Here is a 22,350-nt window from a genome sequence, read left to right as displayed (position 1 = left end):
AGTTAAATTTTAATACATTTTCAACATAAAAGTGTGGGTCAATAATTATTCAACCCCTAGGTTTAATATTTTGTGGAATAACCCTTGTTTGCAATTACAGCTAATAATCGTCTTTTATAAGACCTGATCAGGCCGGCACAGGTCTCTGGAGTTATCTTAGCCCACTCCTCCATGCATATCTTCTCTAAGTTATCTAGGTTCTTTGGGTGTCTCATGTGGACTTTAATCTTGAGCTCCTTCCACAAGTTTTCAATTAGGTTAAGGTCAGGAGACTGACTAGGCCACTGCAACACCTTGATTTTTTCCCTCTTGAACCAGGCCTTGGTTTTCTTGGCTGTGTGCTTTGGGTCGTTGTCTTGTTGGAAGATGAAATGACGACCCATCTTAAGATCCTTGATGGAGGAGCGGAGGTTCTTGGCCAAAATCTCCAGGTAGGCCGTGCTATCCATCTTCCCATGGATGCGGACCAGATGGCCAGGCCCCTTGGCTGAGAAACAGCCCCACAGCATGATGCTGCCACCACCATGCTTGACTGTAGGGATGGTATTCTTGGGGTCGTATGCAGTGCCATCCAGTCTCCAAACGTCACGTGTGTGGTTGGCACCAAAGATCTCGATCTTGGTCTCATCAGACCAGAGAACCTTGAATCAGTCTGTCTCAGAGTCCTCCAAGTGATCATGAGCAAACTGTAGACGAGCCTTGACATGACGCTTTGAAAGTAAAGGTACCTTACGGGCTCGTCTGGAACGGAGACCATTGCGGTGGAATACGTTACTTATGGTATTGACTGAAACCAATGTCCCCACTGCCATGAAATCTTCCCGGAGCTCCTTCCTTGTTGTCCTTGGGTTAGCCTTGACTCTTCGGACAAGCCTGGCCTCGGCACGGGTGGAAACTTTCAAAGGCTGTCCAGGCCGTGGAAGTCTAACAGTAGTTCCATAAGCCTGCCACTTCCGGATGATGCTCCCAACAGTGGAGACAGGTAGGCCCAACTCCTTGGAAAGGGTTTTGTACCCCTTGCCAACCTTGTGACCCTCCACGATCTTGTCTCTGATGGCCTTGGAATGCTCCTTTGTCTTTCCCATGTTGACCAAGTATGAGTGCTGTTCACAAGTTTGGGGAGGGTCTTAATTAGTCAGAAAAGGCTTCAAAAAGAGATAATTAATCCAAACATGTGAAGCTCATTGTTCTTTGTGCCTGAAATACTTCTTAATACTTTAGGGGAACCAAACAGAATTCTTGTGGATTGAGGGGTTGAATAATAAATGACCCTCTGAATAAACTTTTCACAATTTAAAAAAAAAAAAAAAAAAAAAATAACATTCTTTTTTGCTGCAGTGCATTTCACACTTCCAGGCTGATCTACAGTCCAAATGTCACAATGCCAAGTTAATTCCGAATGTGTAAACCTGCTAAATCTGCAGGGGGTTGAATACTACTTGTAGGCACTGTATATATATGTATATATGTATGTATATATATATATATATATATATATATATATATATATATGTGTGTGCGTGAGCGTGTGTGAGTATACATATGTATATGTGTGTGTGTGTATATATATATATATATATATATATATATATATATATAATATATAGTGTATGTATATACGTTGTGTGTGTGTGTATATATATATATATATACATATATATACACACACACACATAATATACACACAATATACACAGACACACAAACAAACACACACACATATTAATATTTCACTTCTAGCAGAATTAGTCAAAAGAAAGACTCTATGTATTACTATGCCGATGTGAATTCTTCTTATTTCTTAGTGACACTATATATCCTGTAGGTGGCGCTGATCTGTTAGGATCCAGGATACTGCTGCATGTATTCTATCTAGTATGTAGTGTTATCTGGTGGAAACCAGATAATGTCAGCCTCCTGCTCATAGTCCCAGTTTAAATGGTGGAATATAACCCTCATATAACACATCAGGCAGAAATTGGTTGCGAGCTGTAGATCGTGGAGCAGTCGTTCATCTATTAAACTATTGTTCCACGTTAGATATTTTATTTGATGCTGTCTGTTGCAATTGATCGCAGCTGCCATAGATATTCATTTGAGATAAGAAGTAAGTGACGTATACGGTAGTTTGATTCCAACAACATTTTTATATTATGCCCTGGGTTTGTTTGTATCATCCTACACCTATTCACCTATTTTCTCTTTTTAAATGGTTTTAATATGCATATCCTTTTGAACTGATGTACCAATAAAGGATTTTTACATTAATCATTGGAGAAGAGAGTCTTTCTGTAAGATCAATAGAAATAGATAATAGACAGACAGAGTGCGAGAGACCTTCAGAGCACGAAAGAGAGTGAAACAGACAGAGCGGCAGATATATAAAAAAAATGCACCCTGTGGAGCCTATTGGATAGTTTTTTATGGTTAAATAAATGAAAAAAAACATTGTGGGGTCCCCCATATTTGTAATAACCAGCAAGGATAAAGCAGACAGCTGCTGGCTGATATTAGCAGACTTGGAAGGTCCATGGTTATTGGGCCATTCCCAGTCTAAAAATGCCACTTTTTTATTTTTTCCTATTTTTATTTTTTAGCTTATACTTGCTATTCCACAATATCACAGTATACAGCTGTGGCAAAAATGAAGAGACCACTGCACAGTTTTATAAAAGTCAGGTTCTGTACATGTCTGACAGCCATTCCATTCCAGTGTCAGTTGAATTCCAACCAGAGTACACGTCATTCTACTTAATGTGCTTCTGATTTGGTGATCACCTGAACCAAATCTTATTTAACAAGGAAAAGTATAAAAAAACACTGCTGTGGTCTTCACAGTCCTCTTGCAATGGGACAAGCTGGATGGCAAAACAAGTGCTAGTAATATCCCAAAAGTAATAGGAATGAAAACATAACTTGTAACCATTCCAAAGGAGTTGAAAAGAAAAGTCTTGAGTGAGGAAAATAAGGGCTCTATTCTGGCTTTACTAGCAGAGTGATAAAGTGCATCATGTTGTTTCCATCCTTAAAATTTCTAAGACGGCAGTCCATTACAACAAGGTCAAGCACCAGACATTGGGGACAACAAAGCTACAGACCGGCAGAGGGCGAAAGCGACTCTCCACTGACCTGTATGACTGTTATCATATTTGAATGTCACTCAGCAACCACAGGATGACATCAAGTGACCTACAAAGGGAATGGCAAATGGCAGCTGGGGTGAAGTGCACAGCAAGAACAGTTCGTAACAGGCTCCTAGAGGCAGGGCTCTAGTGAAGTAAAGCTAGGAAAAAGCCTTTCATTAATGAGAAGCAAAGGAGAGCCAGGCTGAAGTTTGCCAAAGACCATAAGGATTGGACCATAGAGGACTGTAGTAAGATAATCTTCTCTGATAAATCTAATTTGCAGCTTTGCCTCACACCTGGTCATCTATGGGTTAGACGGAGACCTGGAGAGGCGTACAAGCCACAGTGTCTTGCACCAACTGTGAAATTTCGTGGAGGATCGGTGATGATCTAGGAATGCTTCAGCAAGGCTCGAATTGGGCAGATTAAATTTTGTGAAGGACGTATGAATCAAGCTGTGTACAAGGTTATCAAGGAAAATCAGTTGCTTCCTTCTGCTCAGGCAATGTTCTCCAACTCTGAGGACTGTTTTTTTCCAGCAGGACAATGCGCCATGCCACACAGCTCAATCAATATGTGGATGAAGGAACACCACATCAAAACCATGTCATGGCCAGCCCAATCTCCAGACCTGAACCCCATTGAAAACCTCTGGAATGCAGTCAAGTTAAATCACAAGCCATCAAACAAAGAAGAACTGCTTAAATTTTTGCACTAGGAGTGGCATAAGGTCACCTAAAAGCAGTGTGAAAGACTGGTGGAAAGCATGCCAAGACACATGAAAGCTGGGATTAAATATCATGGTTATTCCACAAAATCTTGATTTCTGAAGTCTTCCTGAGTTAAAACAGTAGTATTGTGGTTTCTAAATGATTATGAACTTATTTTCTTTGCATTATTTGAGGTCTGAAAGCAATGCATTGTTTTATTTTGACCATTTCTCATTTTCAGAAAATAAATACAAACTTTATTGCTTAGAAATTCGGAGATATGTTGTCAGTAGTTTATAGAATAAAAAAGCAATTTACATTGTACTCAAAAATATACCTAGAGAAAAATCCGAAAAACTGAAAATTTTGCAGTGGTCTCTTAATTTTTGCTAGAGCTGTATACAGTCGCATGCAAACAATTGAGCACCTCTGGTCAAAATTACTGTTATTGTCAACAGTTAATCAAGTTGAAGATAAAATGATCTCTAAAAGGCATAAATTAAAAGATGACACATTTATTTTGTATTTTAGGCAAAAAAAAAAATATTTTCTTCCGTTACATTTTTAAATTAAGAAAAAAGGAAAATGGGACGATGCAAAAGTTTGGGCACTGCATGGTTACTACCGAGTAGCTTCCCCTTTTGCAAGTATCACAGCTTGTAATTGATTTTTGTAGCAGCCAAGGGTCTTTCAATTCTTGTTTGAGGGATTTTCAACCATTCTTCCTTGAAAAGTCTTCCAGTTCTGTGAGATTCCTGGGTCATCTTACATGCACTGCTCTTTTGAGCTCTAGCTACAGATTTTCATTGATTTTCAGGTCAGGGCACTGTGAGGGCCATTGTAAAAGCTTCAGCTTGCGCCTTTTGATGTAATCTATTGTGGATTTTGATTTTTGTTTAGGATAATTATCCATTTGTAAAAGCCATCCTCTTTTCAACTTCAGCTTTTTTACAGATGATGTTATGTTTGCATCAATAATTTGTTGAAATTTCATAGAATACATTCTTTCCTCTACCCATGAAATATTAACTGTGCCGTTGGCTGCAACACAAGCCTAAAGCATGATTGATCCAACCCCATGCTTAATGGTTAGCGATATGTTCTTTTCATGAAATTCTGTGCACTTTTTTCTCCACACATATCTTTTGATAATTGTGGCCAAAGAGTTCTATTGTAACCGAATAGGTCCACAGGGCTTGTTTCCAAAATGCATTAGGCTTGTTTAGATGTTCTTTTGCATACTTCTGATGCTGAATTTTAAGGTGAGGACATAGGAGACGTTTTGTTCTGATGACTCTTCCATGAAGGCCATAGTTGTGCTGGTGTCTATGAACAGTAGAACATTGTACCACAACTCCAGAGTCTCCTAAAGGTCTTTTGCAGTCAGTGGGTGTTCTGATTTAGCTCTCTAGCAATCCTACCACCAGCTCTCACAGTTTTGCTTGGTCTTCCAGACCTTATCTTGACCTCTGCTGTTCCTGTTAACTGCCATTTCTTAATTACATTTCGACCTGAGGAAATGGCAACTTGAAAATGCTTTGCTGTCTTCTTATAGGTTTCCCCTGCTTTGTGACTGCTTAGAAGAACCCAAGGCTGCTGTTTTTGACACAAGGTTAGAGGAGGTTGGGATTTTATAAATCTGCACCACCTGACCTTTCCTAACAGGCTAATTGAGGTCTGAAATCTTGGTCAAAGTTATCTGAGCATATAAGTCTCCAAGGGTGCAAAAAACATTTGCATTGGCCCATTTTCTTTTATGTAATTTTTAAAATGTAAAAGATAAAGATATACAGTGTGTATATATATAATTATTTTGTTGTTTTTTTTGCCTAAAATACAAAGGAATTGTGTCATCATCTTTACCTTTATGCCTCTTAGAGATCATTTCATCTTCTACTTACTTACCTGTACATAATAACAGTAATTTTGACCAGAGGTGCCCAAACCTTTACATATCACTGTAGCAGATAGCACATAGTTTATGTTATAACTGAGCTTTTAAAGGTGTACCAAGATGCTTGCAACAGGCACCTTCAGCAGGCCTCTGGCTGCAAAGGTAACCCATCAAGTTCCCCATAAGCACATAGTGGGGCCGCCAGGCACTGGTGAGCGCGTACATACTGGAGCTTGCTCTATTTAAATGCTGCTGCCAGTGACTGACTGCAGCACTTAAAAGGAACCTGTCACCAGATTTTTCCCTATGAAACTAAAAGAATCACCTTCTGCAGCTCCTGGGCTGCATTCTAGGGAGGTGCACCTTGGCCCTGACTCCCCTTTTAGACCCCAAAAATAACATTATAAAACTTGGCCCTTAGGTATGCTAATTACCTTGGTGGGCCACAGGGGCTGGCTCATTTTCTGCTCCGTTCCCCCCATCTGGCGCTGATCGCTGGCCTCCTTCCTCGATTGATGTGATGACGCCCTCTGTCATCCTCCTCGTCGCATTTTCAAATCTCGCGCCTTAGGTCTGCTTGCGCAGGCGCAGTTCACTCTGCCATATCTCGGGCAGAGCGCCGGTGAGCTAAATACGCAGGCTCAAGATTATGGACTGGTACTAGGATGATGCTGGGGAGGTGTTTGCTGTGCATTTGAAAATGCGACGAGGAGGATGACGGAGGGCGTCATCACATCAATCAAGGAAGGAGGCTGGTGATCGGCGTCATCACATCAATCAATCAAGGAAGGAGGCTGGTGATCAGAGGCGGGAGGGGGGAAACGGAGCAGAAAATGAGCCAGCCCCTGTGGCCCACCAAGGTAATTAGCATACCTAAGGGCCAAGTTTTATAAAGTTATTTTTGGGGTCTAAAAGGGGAGTCAGGACCAAGGTGCGCCTTCCTAGAATGCAGCCCAGGAGCTGCAGAAGGTGATTCTTTTAGTTTCATAGGGAAAAATCTGGTGACCGGTTCCCTTTAAAGGGAATCTGTCAGCTGATACATGCTGCCCAAACCGTGTATTATCCCAGCAAGGTATGTTTGACTCCGAAAAGCTGTGGAATTTCAGACAAAAACATACTTTAAAAGCCAGTGGAGACCAAGCCGCACTGTACTCTAGTCAGACAGGTGGATCCCTGGCGGCTTCTCCCTGAACTGACAGTGTGCGTATAGGCAGATACCTTTCAGTCTTTGTCAGCTTTTCAGTCAGATGTACCTGGCTGGGATAATATAGCCAGTAGTTGATACATGCTGCCTAAGCCGTGGACATCATGTATCAGCTGATAGGTTCCCTTTAATAGCAACGATCGTGACTGCCCCGATTGATGCTGTTATAGGAAGATGACGGCTATGCATTACAGCCGGCATCTGCCGTGTATGGAGGGGGAAGAGTTCCTGAGCCACTTTATACATGCGCACCCAGGTCGTGAAATAAATTTACAGCAGGGTGCATGAAGGGTTTAAACCCATAGCAAAAAAATTGAGGAGAAAGAAAGTGGACCCTGCAGCAGGCATTGTTCCAGATCTAGTGATAGTAACAGGAGTTTGTTCCAAAAATATTTATTCATAAACAGAAGTAGAGTGTGTGACAAAAAAATCACTAATCAATAATGAAGTAAAAAAAATAAAATCACTGTCAAAAGACAAGGTATGAAAAGATGCTACTGGTAATATGCATCTAAATTAGTATAGTCACAAAATCTGGAGCAAGTGAAATCCAGCCCAAATATGAGAATTGTGTGGAATGATCACAAACTCCAAATAAACATTTTCATATATCGATTTATTTTGCCTCTATTTTCTGTATTCTTTAGGAATCTGCAGAAAACCGAAACAATAAAGCCTTGTTGTGGTCACAAAAAATGTCTGGAGATCTATATCGAGACATTGGCTCCTGGCAAGAAGCAATTATTTATTATGAGAAGGCGCTAGATAACCTTCAGTGTCTTTTTAACAAGAAAAAACAAGCAAATAATTACAATCTGCTGAGACTTAGAGGTAGGCTTTGTTTCAATATGTATTACATTTAATTTACCCTTTAACGACCAATGTCATGCATGTATATGAGATGGCCATTAAAAAGGATCTAGTGGCTCCATAGCTGAATAAAATGAAAGTTGTTTTTTTTTCTTTTAATTAATTTCTCATCTCTGTTGCAGAGATATAGGCTTATGAAGTTCAGATTCTAATTTATGGTAAGACCAAAGGGGTATTAGTAGAAATTCATCTCTCAGGAATTTACTTTTTTAATCAATCATAAGCTGGAGGTATCAAGTAGGGGAAAACAAAAGAACATGCTGAGGCAAATCCAGCTTTTTCCTGTGAGGTATTTAATGACACAAAGCCCTGCTCTTCTCTGTGATCTCACTGCTAGCATCTACTGCATAAAGTAAAGCAGAGCTGTGAGTCATTACAAACACCTCTGGCAGCTGTCATTTAATAGCAGTTAGTGTGAGGGCTCATTAACATGGAAGACTACATGGCAGCAGGTTTACTAATGTCCTGCTGATAAATCAGTGATTTTATCAAAACTATACTAACCAGCCCATTAAGTGACACATCACTGGAATCAGAGTATTTGTCACTATGTAATGCTGCTCTCAGATTAGGTAGCAACAACCTGGTGACAGATTCCCTTTAAGACAACCTCTGTTCAGTCTCTAGATGATGTATAGAGGAGATTCTCATCTAAAGCCAAAACATAAAAAGGATCGTTCGCAGTGATGCAGTCCCTTTAAGACAAAGGAAAATGTTTGCTAAATATTGGTCAGATTTGCGTAAAAATAAGCAATGATGCTCCCCTTTTTACAATTGGTTGTTCCCTCGCTGGTCCTTCTCAATACACAGGTGTTAACTGCAGGGCTGTGGAGTCGGTAAACCAAACCTTCGACTCCGACTCCGACTCCTCAATTTCTCTTGCACCGACTCCGACTCCGACTCCTACATATATTGCTTATAGTTAGTGAAAAATTTATTGTAATACATGAACATGTGTATGTGAACATCAGACATTTAATAATTTTTATGATACAATAATCAAGATATTTGGATAGAACATAAAATATATTTATTGGAATATAACTTTAGAACACAAACTGTAATAAATTGTAAATATGTAACACACTATGTAATATACAGTAGATTACATATATATCTTGTGTGTGTATATATATATATATATATATATAAATATATATATATATATATATATATATATATATATATATATATATTACATATTTACAATTTATTAGTTTTTTGTGTTCTAAAGTTGTATTCCAATAAATATATTTTATGTTCTATCTAAATATCTTGATTATTGCATCATAAAAATAATTAAATGTCTAATGTTCACACTGTACTACAATACATTTTTCACTTAAATATAAGCAATATACTAAATGTTATTATTTAGTAAAATATTCAGCACAAGCCCATGATAGTTTATCGTTCAGACTATCGATGAATGCTATTTGATGCAACATGGTTTTTTGTTCTTCTCATGTATGTTTTTTGAAAATTCAATAAAATTTTAAATTAGAAAAAAAAAAAAATATTCAGCACATTCTGCATTGCACTACTGTCCCCAATTTATTATATATTGTCGGAGTCGGTGCATTTTATACCGACTCCGACTCCACCAAAATGAGCTCCGACTCAGACTCCACGACTCCGACTCCACAGCCCTGGTTAACTGATCAGACAAGTAATGGCTGTAGCTGCACCTATCTCCAGTAGTGATGTCCCTGTTTTGGGGCACCATTGCTGTAGCTGGAAGTGGAAACTATGAGACCAGGAGCATTGGGATCGGTGAGATATCTTCTTTTTTTTTATATCATGATGACCATTTCTTCATCGTTCCTATGGGAGACCCAGACCATGGGTGTATAGCTTCTGCCTTCGGAGGACACACAAAGTACTACACTAAAAAGTGTAGCTCCTCCCTCCGAGCATATACACCCCCTGGATAACCAAATATAGCCAGTTCAATGCTTTGTGTTCAGGAGGCACACATCCACACATGCATTCTCATCTGATTTTTGATTTTAAAGAGTTTGAAGAAAAGCGGGTCCAAGCTGGACCCCCGGCATGTCCCTTCTCACCCCACTGTGTCGGCGGTGTTGTTAAGGTTGATTTCAAGGCTGGAGCCTTACATGCCGCGCTCCTTCACGATCCCTCGGGCTCTGGCTTGAAGTGGGAGCCAGCACGGTTCTCACTGCTTTGCAGGAGACCGGTCTCCATCCGCAGCCCTTTCAGGACCCTGCCGGACGGAGCACTCATCCCTCAGGGACCTGGCCCTGCGTCTCACAAGCTAAGTATTTGAGACGTTATTGTCAGGGGGTCCCTTGCATCTTTATTGTTGGGGAGAGTGTGTCAGTTTACTTTGGTGACATTTCCGGCCGGTTCTCTGGTTTTCACCTGAGAACCGCGCCGAGGGTGCCTGCGCGCCGGCCGCATTGTAAAATTTAGGCCCCGGCTTCGGCTGCGGCCTACTTTCGTTTTCACTGCCCCTGCATGTCAGTCATGCAGAGGGACAGTGCGGCGCCGCCCACCGGCCGTTCGGCACAGGGGAGGACACTCCTCTCTGAAGAGATGTTTCCCTCCCCTGTATATCTCCTTGGCCCTCCGATTCCCGCTCTTGGACTAGGCCCTGCCCCCCCTCCTCGCTTTGGCGCCATTTTATCAGCGTTCTCACACTGATCGGCGCTGGCTGCTGCATCTCTGCAACCTGTCTGGGGGTCCGAGCTGTGGGATCCGGAGGGCACACAAAACGGTCTGGTAAGCCACAACCTCTGGTTGTGGACCTTCTTATACACTCTCTGGAGGTCATTCTGAAGGAGTGTGTTCTTTACTGCAGAGCCCCCACCTCAGCAGCATGTCTCACACTAGGAGCAAGGCTGTAAGGCTGTACTCAATATGCACTGCATGTAAGCTCGTACTGCCTGAACCGAGCACATATCCACATTGTGATGCCTGCTCTAACATGGTGGTGCCTCAGCCTGGAGTCTCCCCAGTGGTCCCTCCGGCTGCTCCGGCCCCGGTGGCTGAACCCCCGGCTTGGGTAGAATTGTTTTCTAAGTCTATATCCCAGTCCTTTGCCGATTCCATGGGAGAGTTGTCCCGGACTCTGCTGAGCATGCATCAGCCCCCTTCTCAGGATGCCTCTGCTGCTTCGGCTCGCTCTGCAGAGCTCACAGAGGATTCTTCATCTGCTCCCAGACCCCGTCCTCCTAAAAGGAGATGCAGGGTCCCCTCTCCTTCCTCGTCCCGCGGCTCCGATTCACGAGCCGACTCGCAGGACGAGGAGGATGTCTTTACTGGGGGCTCGGACGCTACCTCCATGTGCCCCATTGATCTGACCGAGGGTGATGCAGATGTTAGTGATTTGATTGCGTCCATTAATTCTGTACTGGACCTCAATCCGCCAGTATCAGAGGAGCAACCCTCTCTGGCAGAAAAGCACCAGTTTACCTCGCCTAAGAGAACAAGGAGTGTGTTCTTTAATCACTCCAGTTTTCAGGCCACTGTGTCCAAGCCCAGAGCCTGTCCTGACAAACGCTTCCCAAAGCGTGGTTCTGATGACCGTTTTCCTTTTCCACCAGAGGTGGTCAAGGAGTGGGCTCACTCACCAAAGTTAGACCCTCCGGTGTCTAGACTCTCAGCCCGGACAGTTGTATCTGTGGCTGATGGCACCTCACTTAAGGATCCCACTGACCGCCAGGTTGACCTCCTGGCCAAGTCTGTCTATGAGGCGGCAGGGGCCTCGTTCTCCCCATGCAGGCCAACGGAGTAATTGTACCGGTTCCCGCCAGGGAACGGTTCAGAGGTTTCTACTCAAATCTCTTCCTAGTCCCCAAAAAGGACGGTTCCTTCCGGCCCATCCTGGATCTCAAGCTTCTCAAAAAGCATGTTCAGGTGCGGCATTTTCGCATGGAGTCTCTGCGATCAGTCATTGCCTCAATGACCCAAGGAGATTTCCTGGCATCCATCGACATCAGAGATGCCTATCTGCATGTGCCAATTGCAGTTTCACACCAGCGTTGGCTACGTTTTGCAATCGGAGAGGAACATTTCCAATTCGTGGCTCTCCCCTTCGGGTTAGCCACGGCCCCTCGAGTATTCACCAAGGTCATGGCAGCAGTGGTTGCGGTTCTGCACCTCCAGGGGTTGGCAGTGATTCCTTACCTGGACGACCTTGTTGTCAAGGCTTCATCCAGTGCAGACTGTCAGCGGAGTGTCTCGCTCACTCTCGCCACTCTTGTTCAATTCGGGTGGCTTGTCAATCTGCCCAAGTCCACTCTGACCCCGACCCAAAAACTCACGTACCTAGGGATGCAATTCGAGACTCTGCCGGCACTTGTCAAGCTGCCCTTAGTCAAACAGCAGTCCCTCCATTTGGCGGTGCGCTCTCTGTTGAGGCCCCGCCGTCATTCCATCAGGCACCTCATGCAGGTGCTGGGTCAGATGGTGGCGTCAATGGAAGCGGTTCCCTTTGCCCAGTTCCATCTGCGTCCTCTGCAGCTGGACATTCTCCGCTGTTGGGACAAGCGGACTTCTTCCTTGCACAGGTTGGTGGCTCTGTCGCCACAGACCAGGAGCTCTCTTCAGTGGTGGCTTCGGCCCCTCTCTCTGTCTCAGGGACGCTCCTTCCTGACCCCGTCCTGGGTGATCCTCACCACGGATGCCAGTCTATCCGGCTGGGGAGCAGTATTTCTCCACCACCGAGCACAGGGCACTTGGACTCCGTCCGAATCAGCCCTCTCGATCAATGTGCTGGAAATTAGAGCTGTGCTCCTAGCTCTCGTAGCCTTTCACCACCTGTTGGCGGGCAAGCACATTCGAGTCCAGTCAGACAACGCGACAGCAGTTGCCTACATCAATCACCAGGGCGGGACTCGCAGCCGCCTGGCAATGTTGGAGGTTCAACGCATCCTTCAGTGGACGGAGGACTCCAAGTCCACCATATCCGCAGTCCACATCCCAGGCGTAGAAAACTGGGAGGCAGATTATCTCAGCCGTCAAACCGTGGACAGCGGCGAGTGGGCTCTGCATCTGGCAGTGTTCCGGTCGATCTGCCGCAAGTGGGGCACTCCGGAAGTGGATCTAATGGCATCCCGGCACAACAACAAGGTCCCGGTTTACGTGGCTTGCTCCCACGATCCTCAGGCCTTTGCAGCGGACGCGCTGGTTCAGGATTGGTCCCAGTTCCGTCTGTCTTACGTGTTTCCCCCTCTAGCTCTCTTGCCCAGAGTCCTGCGCAAGATCAGAATGGAGGGCCGTCGGGTCATACTCATTGCTCCAGACTGGCCCAGGCGAGCTTGGTACCCAGACCTGCTCCGTCTGTCCGTAGAGGTGCCGTGGCATCTCCCGGACCGCCCAGACCTTCTCTCACAAGGTCCGTTTTTCCGCCTGAATTCTGCAGCTCTCAGATTGACGGCGTGGCTCTTGAGTCCTGGATCCTGACGGCTTCCGGCATTCCTCCCGAAGTCATCTCCACTATGACTCAGGCTCGGAAGTCTTCCTCGGCCAAAATTTACCACAGGACTTGGAGAATTTTCCTGTCCTGGTGTCGTTCTTCCGGCCATGCCCCTTGGCCTTTTTCCTTGCCGACCATCCTGTCCTTTCTACAGTCCGGTCTGCAGCTAGGACTATCCCTCAATTCCCTTAAGGGACAGGTCTCGGCTCTGTCAGTGTTTTTCCAGCAGCGTATCGCCCGACTGGCTCAGGTGCGCACCTTCATGCAGGGCGCATCTCACATCATTCCACCTTACCGGCGGCCTTTGGATCCCTGGGACCTTAATCTGGTCCTCACGGCCTTACAGAAACCCCCCTTTGAGCCTCTTAGGGAGGTTTCTTTGTTTCGACTTTCACAGAAAGTCGTCTTTCTGGTGGCCATAACTTCTCTCAGGAGAGTCTCTGATTTGGCTGCGCTCTCTTCGGAGTCACCTTTTTTGTTTTTTCATCAAGACAAGGTGGTTCTCCGTCCGACTCCGGACTTTCTCCCTAAGGTGGTGTCTCCTTTCCACCTTAACCAGGACATTTCATTGCCTTCCTTTTGTCCGGCTCCTGTTCATCGCTTTGAGAAAGCGTTGCATACTTTAGATCTGGTGCGGGCGCTCCGGATCTATGTGTCACGCACCCCTGTTCTTAGGCGGTGCACCTCTCTTTTTGTGCTGACCACAGGTCAGCGCAAGGGTCTCTCGGCTTCTAAACCGACCCTAGCTCGTTGGATTAGGTTGGCCATATCCGATGCCTACCAGTGTACTCAGGTGCCTCCCCCGCCGGGGATCAAGGCACACTCGACCAGAGCTGTCGGTGCCTCTTGGGCTTTCAGGCACCAGGCTACGGCTCAGCAGGTCTGTCAGGCTGCCACTTGGTCTAGTCTGCACACCTTTTCGAAGCACTACCAAGTGCATGCTCATGCTTCGGCAGATGCTAGCTTGGGCAGACGCATCCTTCAGGCGGCTGTCGCCCATTTGTGAAGTTAGGTTTTGCCTACTTCTCAGTTTTCTGTTTATTTCCCACCCATGGACTGCTTTGAGACGTCCCATGGTCTGGGTCTCCCATAGGAACGATGAAGAAAAAGAGAGTTTTGTTTACTTACCGTAAATTCTTTTTCTTATAGTTCCGTAATGGGAGACCCAGCACCCTCCCTGTTGCCTGTTGGCAGTTTCTTGTTCCGCGTGTTATCACTGGCTGTTGTTGTAGACAGAGGCTCCGGTTGTTCCGTTTTTTTGCTCTATCTCTACTTGTGGGTGGCTATTCTCCTTCAGCTTTTGCACTAAACTGGCTATATTTGGTTATCCAGGGGGTGTATATGCTCGGAGGGAGGAGCTACACTTTTTAGTGTAGTACTTTGTGTGTCCTCCGGAGGCAGAAGCTATGCGCCCATGGTCTGGGTCTCCCATTACGGAACTATAAGAAAAAGAATTTACGGTAAGTAAACAAAACTCTCTTTTTTTCAGAAATGAATTGGACAACCCTTCAAATGGTAGTGTGATATGGGTGTCCAGTTGTCAACTTGAAAATGCCATTATTAGTAAATGTGTTTGTATTGAATAATTTTATTATGTTATACCAAAACGTAAGACTTGTAAAAAAAGTACAAAAATATCTAATGTACATACCAGATACAATGAAAAGAACTGGAATGAATCAATTAATCACTAATTACTCATAAGATTCTCTTTCGCATGTAATGACATAAATTAGAGTTGTGTTGAGTTCCTGTGTTTCACTCTTTAGGTAAGCTGCTGTGTTTAAAAGCAACACTGGAAGCCCAACTATGCTACGAACAGCGAAGTAAGATGCCTAAGAATCCTACAGAACAGCTCCAGCCCCACACAACGGGGCCTTATGAACAAGCTGCACTAAAACTTTGTCAAGGTCTTTACAAGTAAGCTTATTTTCCTAATAAGATTATACCTTAACTGAGGAGACAATAAAACCTTACACCATAATAAGTGCTACAGAATATTAAGTACAATGCCTTCTTTTCTTACTATAACGTGATTCTAGCAGCCTGAAGAAATCAGACCATGTCTTATGCATTTGTTAAAGTGAACCTGTCAGGTGCAATATGCACCCAGAACCACGAGCAGTTCTGGGTGCATATTGCTATCCCTGCCTAATTGTCCCTGTATACACTAGCTTAGATAAAGGGATCTTTAGAAAAAGTATTTCTAAAGATCTTTTATCGTATGCTAATGAGAAAGGGGACTAGTCCCAAGGGTGTTGCTTCCTTTGCTAGTTATCCCCAATAGCATGTTAGCATGTCCCTGTGGGCGTGCTATCATGCTAATAAATGTGCAGTGTCAGAGGATGATATCACTCACCTCGCCATCGCCACACAACACTGGATTTCGGCTCAGTGCGCATGACCCTGGAGTTTTGGTCATGCGCACTATGAAGCCGGGTGTACGCGTCCTGGCTTCAAACTGAAGTAGTGCGCATGACCGAACCTCCGGGGTCATGCGCACTGAGCCGAAATCCAGCATCAAGCGGCGATGGCAGTGGAGAGGTGAGTTAGATCATCCTCTGACGCTGCACATCCATTAGCATGTTAGCACACCCACAGGGGTGTACTAATATGCTAAACGGGGCAACTAGCAAGGGAAGCAATGCCCTTGGGGCTACTGCCCTCGCTCATTAGCATACAATATAAGATCTTTAGAAATAGTTTTTCTATAGATCTCTTTATCTATGCTAGTGTATACAGGAACAGTTAGGCAAGGATTAGCAAAATACACCCAGGACTGCTCGTGGTTCTGGGTGCATATTGGACCTGACAGGTTCCCTTTAAGTAGAGATGTCATTGCTCAGTGGTGATGTAACTACTATAAAATGGGCTACATTTCATCACATGTTTCTTATGTTTCATAGGACAGTCACAAAAAGCAATTCCTATAGCATGCTTACAGTTGTGCTTTGCCTTTGCATTATGCACAAAAACTGCATTTAAGGGGGATGTAAAGCGCAAGGCTTGTCAATTTAAAAGACCCTATTAAAGAAATTAATTCAAACTGCCAGCCTAAACTAAACAAGTAGCCTTGTATGGAATGTATTACCAATAAAAAATTAGGCTATGTGCACGCACTGCAGATTTGGTGCAGATGTTTTCTGCACCAGATCTGCACGCTGTGGCAAAAAAAGTGTCAAAACCGGATACGGTTTTGGTGCGTTGTTTTGGGCAATCAAGAAAGTCAATGGATTGAAGTCAATTGGTGAAAAAAACCACTGCTGAACCTGACCAATAATTGACATACTCTAGATTTTTTTCTGCATCAAAATCTGCATCAAAAGCGCAGAAAAAAGCTGCACCGTGTGCACAGAAAATCTAAAATCCCATAGACTTTGCTGGCTTCAGGAGAGGCATGCAGATTTAAAAATACTGCGTCAAAACCCACAGTGTGTGCTCAGGGCCTAAAGCGGGCTTTACACGCTACGACATCGCTCAAGTGATCTCGTTGGGGTCACGGAATTTGTGACGCACATCCGGTCGCTTTAGCGATGTTGTTGCGTGTGACACCTATGAGCGATTTTGCATCGTCGCAAAAACTTGCAAAATCACTCATCGGTGACATGGGGGTCCATTCTCAAATATCGTTACTGCAGCAGTAACGAAGTTGTTCCTCGTTCCTGCGGCAGCACACATCGCTGCGTGTGACACCGCAGGAACGAGGAAGCTCTCCTTACCTGCCTCCCGGCCACAATGCGGAAGGAAGGAGGTGGGCGGGATGTTTGTCCCGCTCATCTCCGCCCCTCTGCTTCTATTGGGCGGCGGTTCAGTGACGCTGCTGTGACGTCGCTGTGACACTGAACAAACCGCCCCCTTAGAAAGGAGGCGGTTCGCTGGTCACAGCGACGTCGCAGGGAAGGTAAGTCCGTGTGACTGGTCCGGGCGATCTTGTGTGACACGGGCAGAGATTTGCACGTGTCGCACAACCGATGGGGGCGGGTACGCACGCTGGCGATATCGGTACCGATATCGCTGTGTGTAAAGCGGCCTTAAGTGTTCTAATTGCTGCCAGTTTGATCAAACATGCTAATTTCGGTGCTCACTGCACTCATTGCTTTAATAAGAGGCTCAGTACACCACCGTTCCTCCCATAGGTTTTGCATGTGTTTCTCTCCCTCCCTAGTGATTTACAGGACTCGATTGCCTGGAGTGAGCTCTGTCTGCAGAGAAAGCTTGGACCAGCCCTGTCAATCACCAGTGAAGGAGGCAGATGCATGTAAGGGCTCATGCGCACGTAACTGCTGAATATTCTGCAGCAATTTGACAGCACATGTGCGCTTCAAATCGCTGCAGAAACACTGCATAATGGATGCAGTATTTTTGTTAAAAAAAAGCCGATTTCATGCGCTCGGGATGCTGCCCCCACCGTAGACAGAGTGGGAGCTGCATCCATAGCGCGCGGAATAATTGACATGCTGCTTTTATGAACGCACGGATTTGGGTCAAAATTTTAGCACCCAAATCGCTGCGTTAAAAAAGCATCGTACGCACGTATTATGCACAATCTTCATAGATTGTGCAGGGGACGCAGGACGCATGCATTTACACTGCAGTGCTATACGCAGCGTAAATGCATGCAATTACGCAACGTGCGCACGAGCCCTAAAAGGGAGGATTGGTGCACTAAGTCTCTTGCCCAGGCCAAGGGAGCACCGAGCACCTAATTACCATATTTGATCAAACTATATTTTCTGAGAACAGAGGCAGCAATTATAAAATTAAGGTTGGGGTCACACTAGCATATAGCATCCGATGATGCTCTCATGCCAGAGAATCGGATGTGATATTTTAATGACACTAGACTCAAACTCTGCTGTGAGTGTGAGGCGAGTGTCGTTATATCGTACCCCGATTCTCTCACATGTGAGAATTGGAGCACAGGTGCAGAGCAGATGGAGAGATTAATGTCTCCATCCTCTCCAATGCCTGTATTGGCGTATATTGTACTGCACTCTATTATCTGAGTGCAGTCCGATGTTTCACACGCATCCATAGATTTGTATGTGTGCGTATGACCTAATTTGCGCAGGCACACCCAGCATGCTGCGATCGTTTTCTCATGCCGATTTGGCATGAGAAGACAATCACAGATCTGCACTGCCCATATTATAACAGTCATCTGAGTGCTATCCGATAATACAATGGAAAGCACTCGGCCATGTTATACATTCGCCACCAACAGAAAATAAGCCCTCACACAACTTCACGGGGTCTCAGAAAATGGCGATTAAAGTTGAGCAAATAAATTCTCAACACGGTGGTCAAGCAGCTATGTTGGTAGTCTGTGCTAGCGAGATCAAAGCCGCTGGCACCCACGGCGTCTCATCTAATTAGTAAACCCAGCACAGTGGCATGATTTAGGCGTGATGCATACATGACGAAACATAGGAGTGCTAATCAGAAGAAGCCGGTAGATAAGAGGAGGTTCGCAGGGCTCTGTTCTGAGCTACCAACTATATGATAGTTAAGTGAATCTTTTTGCTTTGGTTAGGAAACACTGGGTTAATGGGATTGTCTGGGGGTGAAAAGAAGCTTTTTGGTGATAGCCTGTTGATTGGGTGGGGTAAAACTGCTGGGACCTGCATGGATCGGGAGAACTGGGTACTTTGATCCCCATTAGCCTGAAGCGCCAGAACGCATGCTCAATTGCTGCTTCAGTCATATCTTATGGACCTACAGATTGTTGCTGGTGCCAGTAGTGGAACCACCGCTGATCAGTAAATTATCATCTATCCTGAGGATAGGTGATAATTTGTTTTAACTGGACAAACCTTTTAAGTTTAAGTAAATGTGGGATAACTAATAAAATACTCCTATGGTTTGTTTTGTGTTTGAAAATCTAATACTAGTTTGTTCAGACATCTATTGATGTCTGGTACATGGTATATTCAATATTTATTTATATATTGTATTTAAAATATTAATGAGATAATTTAAAAAAAATAATCACCTGTTTCTTGTTTTTTTATGATTGGATAGAAATCCCATTGAATATTTATGGCACCAAAGCTGTGTGTCAGCTTCAAGCTTTGGGATCTTCTAATTTATAACATGCACTTAGAGAAATCTGTATGAAAACAAAGACAACCTGGAGCTCCTGCCAGTAGAAACACAGTCATAGCACTTTTTTTTTCTAATTTGCCTTAAAAAAATGTAAAGATGTTATCTGATGGGAAAAAAAGAGAATAGAGGCCAGAAATATATGTCAGCAGTACAGGCTCTAGAACAATTGGACCCAAAATATCCAATTGGGATTTTAAAAAGGTTAAATAAAACTGTGTGGTATACAACGTATATTTTTCAAAGAGTTATTCGTCCCAAAAAGGTATCTACAGGAGGTCCAACTGCCAGGTTCTCCAGCAATACCAACAACGAAGCTCTGAAACCCCGAAACAGGGTTATGCAGCGCCATCTTGAATGAACTTTGCTTGGCTATTTCCAGCTGTCCCATAGTCAATAAATGGAGAAGAGGCTTAGCTTAGTATGCACACTCCCACCTCCATTTGAGACTGGGCTATGCAGAGCCTCCTTTATTCCAGAGCCAAAATCATGGAATCGCTAGGGGTCCTACCTCTGAATAGGGGATAACTTGTTATTTTGAGGAATAACGCTTTAATGTTTTGCATCAGAAACCTGTTTTTTGTTTTTTTTTTACACTCAGACATTTATATTTTAGGTTTTGTATTGGGGACATTTCTGAATCAGAAAAATATCTGGTTGATTGTTTGGAGCTCCGACGCAAACGGTACGGCAAGAATCACATCTTGAGTGGAGAAATCCAGGAGTACATAGCAGACGTACAGATTCATTTAGGATCCAGTAACTAGTAAGATATTGGTGTTTGGTATGTGGAGCTGTGTACGTGAAAGAAACCTTTTTAGACCATGTTCACATCTGCATCCGAAGCAATAATAGGAACCTCAATAGCAGATTCCACAGTTTTTAAGGAAAATATAACCCTGTATTGCATAGAAACGTTTATTTTCTTTTGAGGTATTCCTATAAAAAAAAATTTTACTAAACCAATGCTGCAGCTCTTTGTTCTCAAAATGAGAGGGGAGGGGTTCTGGCGCAAATCAGTAGTGAGTGTAATGCAACATTTACTATACCTTAAAGTGGTATCAATAAAAATGGCAACTTGCCCCGCAAAAAACAACACTTCGCACAGCTCAACCAACAGAATGAATAAACAGTTACGGGTCACACAGAATGGTGACTGACAGGAAACAGCAAGGGGATCCCGTAGATATCCCGTTGCTGCCACCAGTTTGTCAGGGAACAGCTAGGGGATCCCCGTGATATCCCTCTGTTGCCACCAATTTGTCATAAACAGCACTCTGCTGTCTTCAGTTGTCAGGACAATATGCAAGTGACTGACGATTGATGGATGAGGTGACGGTTGTTTTTGCTATTAGTCCGATCATTGGATGCTTTCACAGTGAACATATAATATATACACACCCAATTCCCACACAAGGGTAATATATACTTCGGTATGGTCACAGATAAGTTCCACAATAACCAAAGAAAAACTAGCTTCTACCACCAATCATTTATACAGACCATTTGGACACGCATTACTGGTAATGTTTGGCCTAACAAGGCTTCAGGGATGCATTTATAGAGCAAAAGGAACAAAGCTATTAAATTTTATAAATTTAATTAGAAAAATAGGCAGTATTTCTAAAAATATACAAAAGATATTACAAAGGTTACAAACAATACAGTATGTACGATCACAAAATGGCTAAAAAAAAAAAAGTATTAAATCTTTGGGTGCAGGAATGGCGTTGATGTTTACCGAGCGAGCTGTATCTCCCAGCATTTAACGATGATTGAAGATAACCAATGACTTTTAGCAGGTACAAGCTACACCCACATACCTCCCCATGGTGACCTCAGCAGGAGGGCAGGTACATGAGATGCGGCTGAGGAACCAAAAATTAGGAGATTCCTGGAGCGAGTAGGGGACAGTTGGGAAGTGAGGCGAACCTTATAAGGGCAACCCTGAAGATCTGGGATATAGAGGTCAGAAGAGGGGGACTCTCCTCGGGTAGGGGACCGTTGACTCCTCTTTTTGACAATTTTGACAACTCGGAGTTTCCTCCTGGTCTCACTTCGGAACGTTTAGTGGGGTGGAGTAGGGGAGAGGAACCTCGATTCTATCACATTCTTCGGGGAAACATGTTGCCTCCTTGGGAGATACTTGGGGGTGAGAGGGGGGAGGTGTCTTGCATGGAATATTCGCAGTTGAGATCGTTTCTTTCCTCTGGGGGTAGAGAAAAAATATTTGCTACCTACTCACTGCATTTCACTCCTCCATAAATACATGAATCAGAGAGATGACGCTGGTGGCATTAAATTCACCGCAAGATGGAGGGAGGAGCTGGGGGTAGACGTGACGGAGGAGGAATGGAAGCGGGCCTTTTTTTTGACCCACAGGTTGTCAATGGCTTGCTCAGCACAAGAAAAAATTACAAAGTCCTCACCCGATGGTACCGTTGCCCGGAGACCCTACATAAGGTCTTCCCCCGGGTGTCAGATAGGTGCTGGAGGTGTGGTGTGGATAGAGGCTTCATGTTACATATTTGGAGGAGATGCCCTAAAATTCAGCCTTTCTGGGAGTCAATATTCTATGTGTACAGGAAGAGAAGTGGGAACCAGGTACGTTGCTCTCCACAGGTGGCTCTTCTTTCTGTTCTTCCGTGCTCTATCAAATCCCAGAAGGGCGACTTGTTGAGATTTTGTTTAACTGCAGCTCAGATGGTTATTCCAAGATTATGGAAGTCCACAAGGAGCCCCTCCTTGACGGATTGGGTGGGGGAGATGGTCAGCCTTCAGAGGATGGAGGACCTTACTGTGGAGAGGGACGGAACAGGTGATAAATTTGCTCGGATTTGGGGACCATGGATTGTGTATCTAGACTCCTCAGAGTTCCAGGGAATACTTGAAGGGGTGTGAGTTGGAGAGGAGACTTTTATTCCCTCCCCCCCCCCTTTTTTTTTATCTTTTTCTTCTTCTCTCTTTCTTCGCTTCCTCATCCTCTTTCCCTTTTCTTTATCTAT

General features: G+C 44.3%; 1 protein-coding gene across 4 annotated transcripts in view; it reads left to right on the top strand.

Moving 5' to 3' along the window:
* The window catches only part of LOC142303401 (putative tetratricopeptide repeat protein 41), a 118,560-nt gene that overhangs the window by 76,297 nt on the left and 19,913 nt on the right, over positions 1-22,350 (top strand). For all 4 annotated transcript variants that reach the window (XM_075344720.1, XM_075344721.1, XM_075344722.1 and 1 more), the window contains exons 11-13: positions 7,581-7,764; positions 15,013-15,163; positions 19,962-20,111. In XM_075344720.1, the coding sequence (XP_075200835.1) occupies positions 7,581-7,764; positions 15,013-15,163; positions 19,962-20,111 (485 nt within the window). The remainder of the gene's footprint in view (positions 1-7,580; positions 7,765-15,012; positions 15,164-19,961; positions 20,112-22,350) is intronic.

This window comes from Anomaloglossus baeobatrachus, chromosome 4, assembly GCF_048569485.1.
Source record: "Anomaloglossus baeobatrachus isolate aAnoBae1 chromosome 4, aAnoBae1.hap1, whole genome shotgun sequence".
NCBI classification, from domain to species: Eukaryota; Metazoa; Chordata; class Amphibia; order Anura; family Aromobatidae; genus Anomaloglossus; species Anomaloglossus baeobatrachus.
The sequence above is the reverse complement of the archived record's forward strand: the minus strand, read 5'-3'. Positions and strand labels throughout refer to the sequence as shown.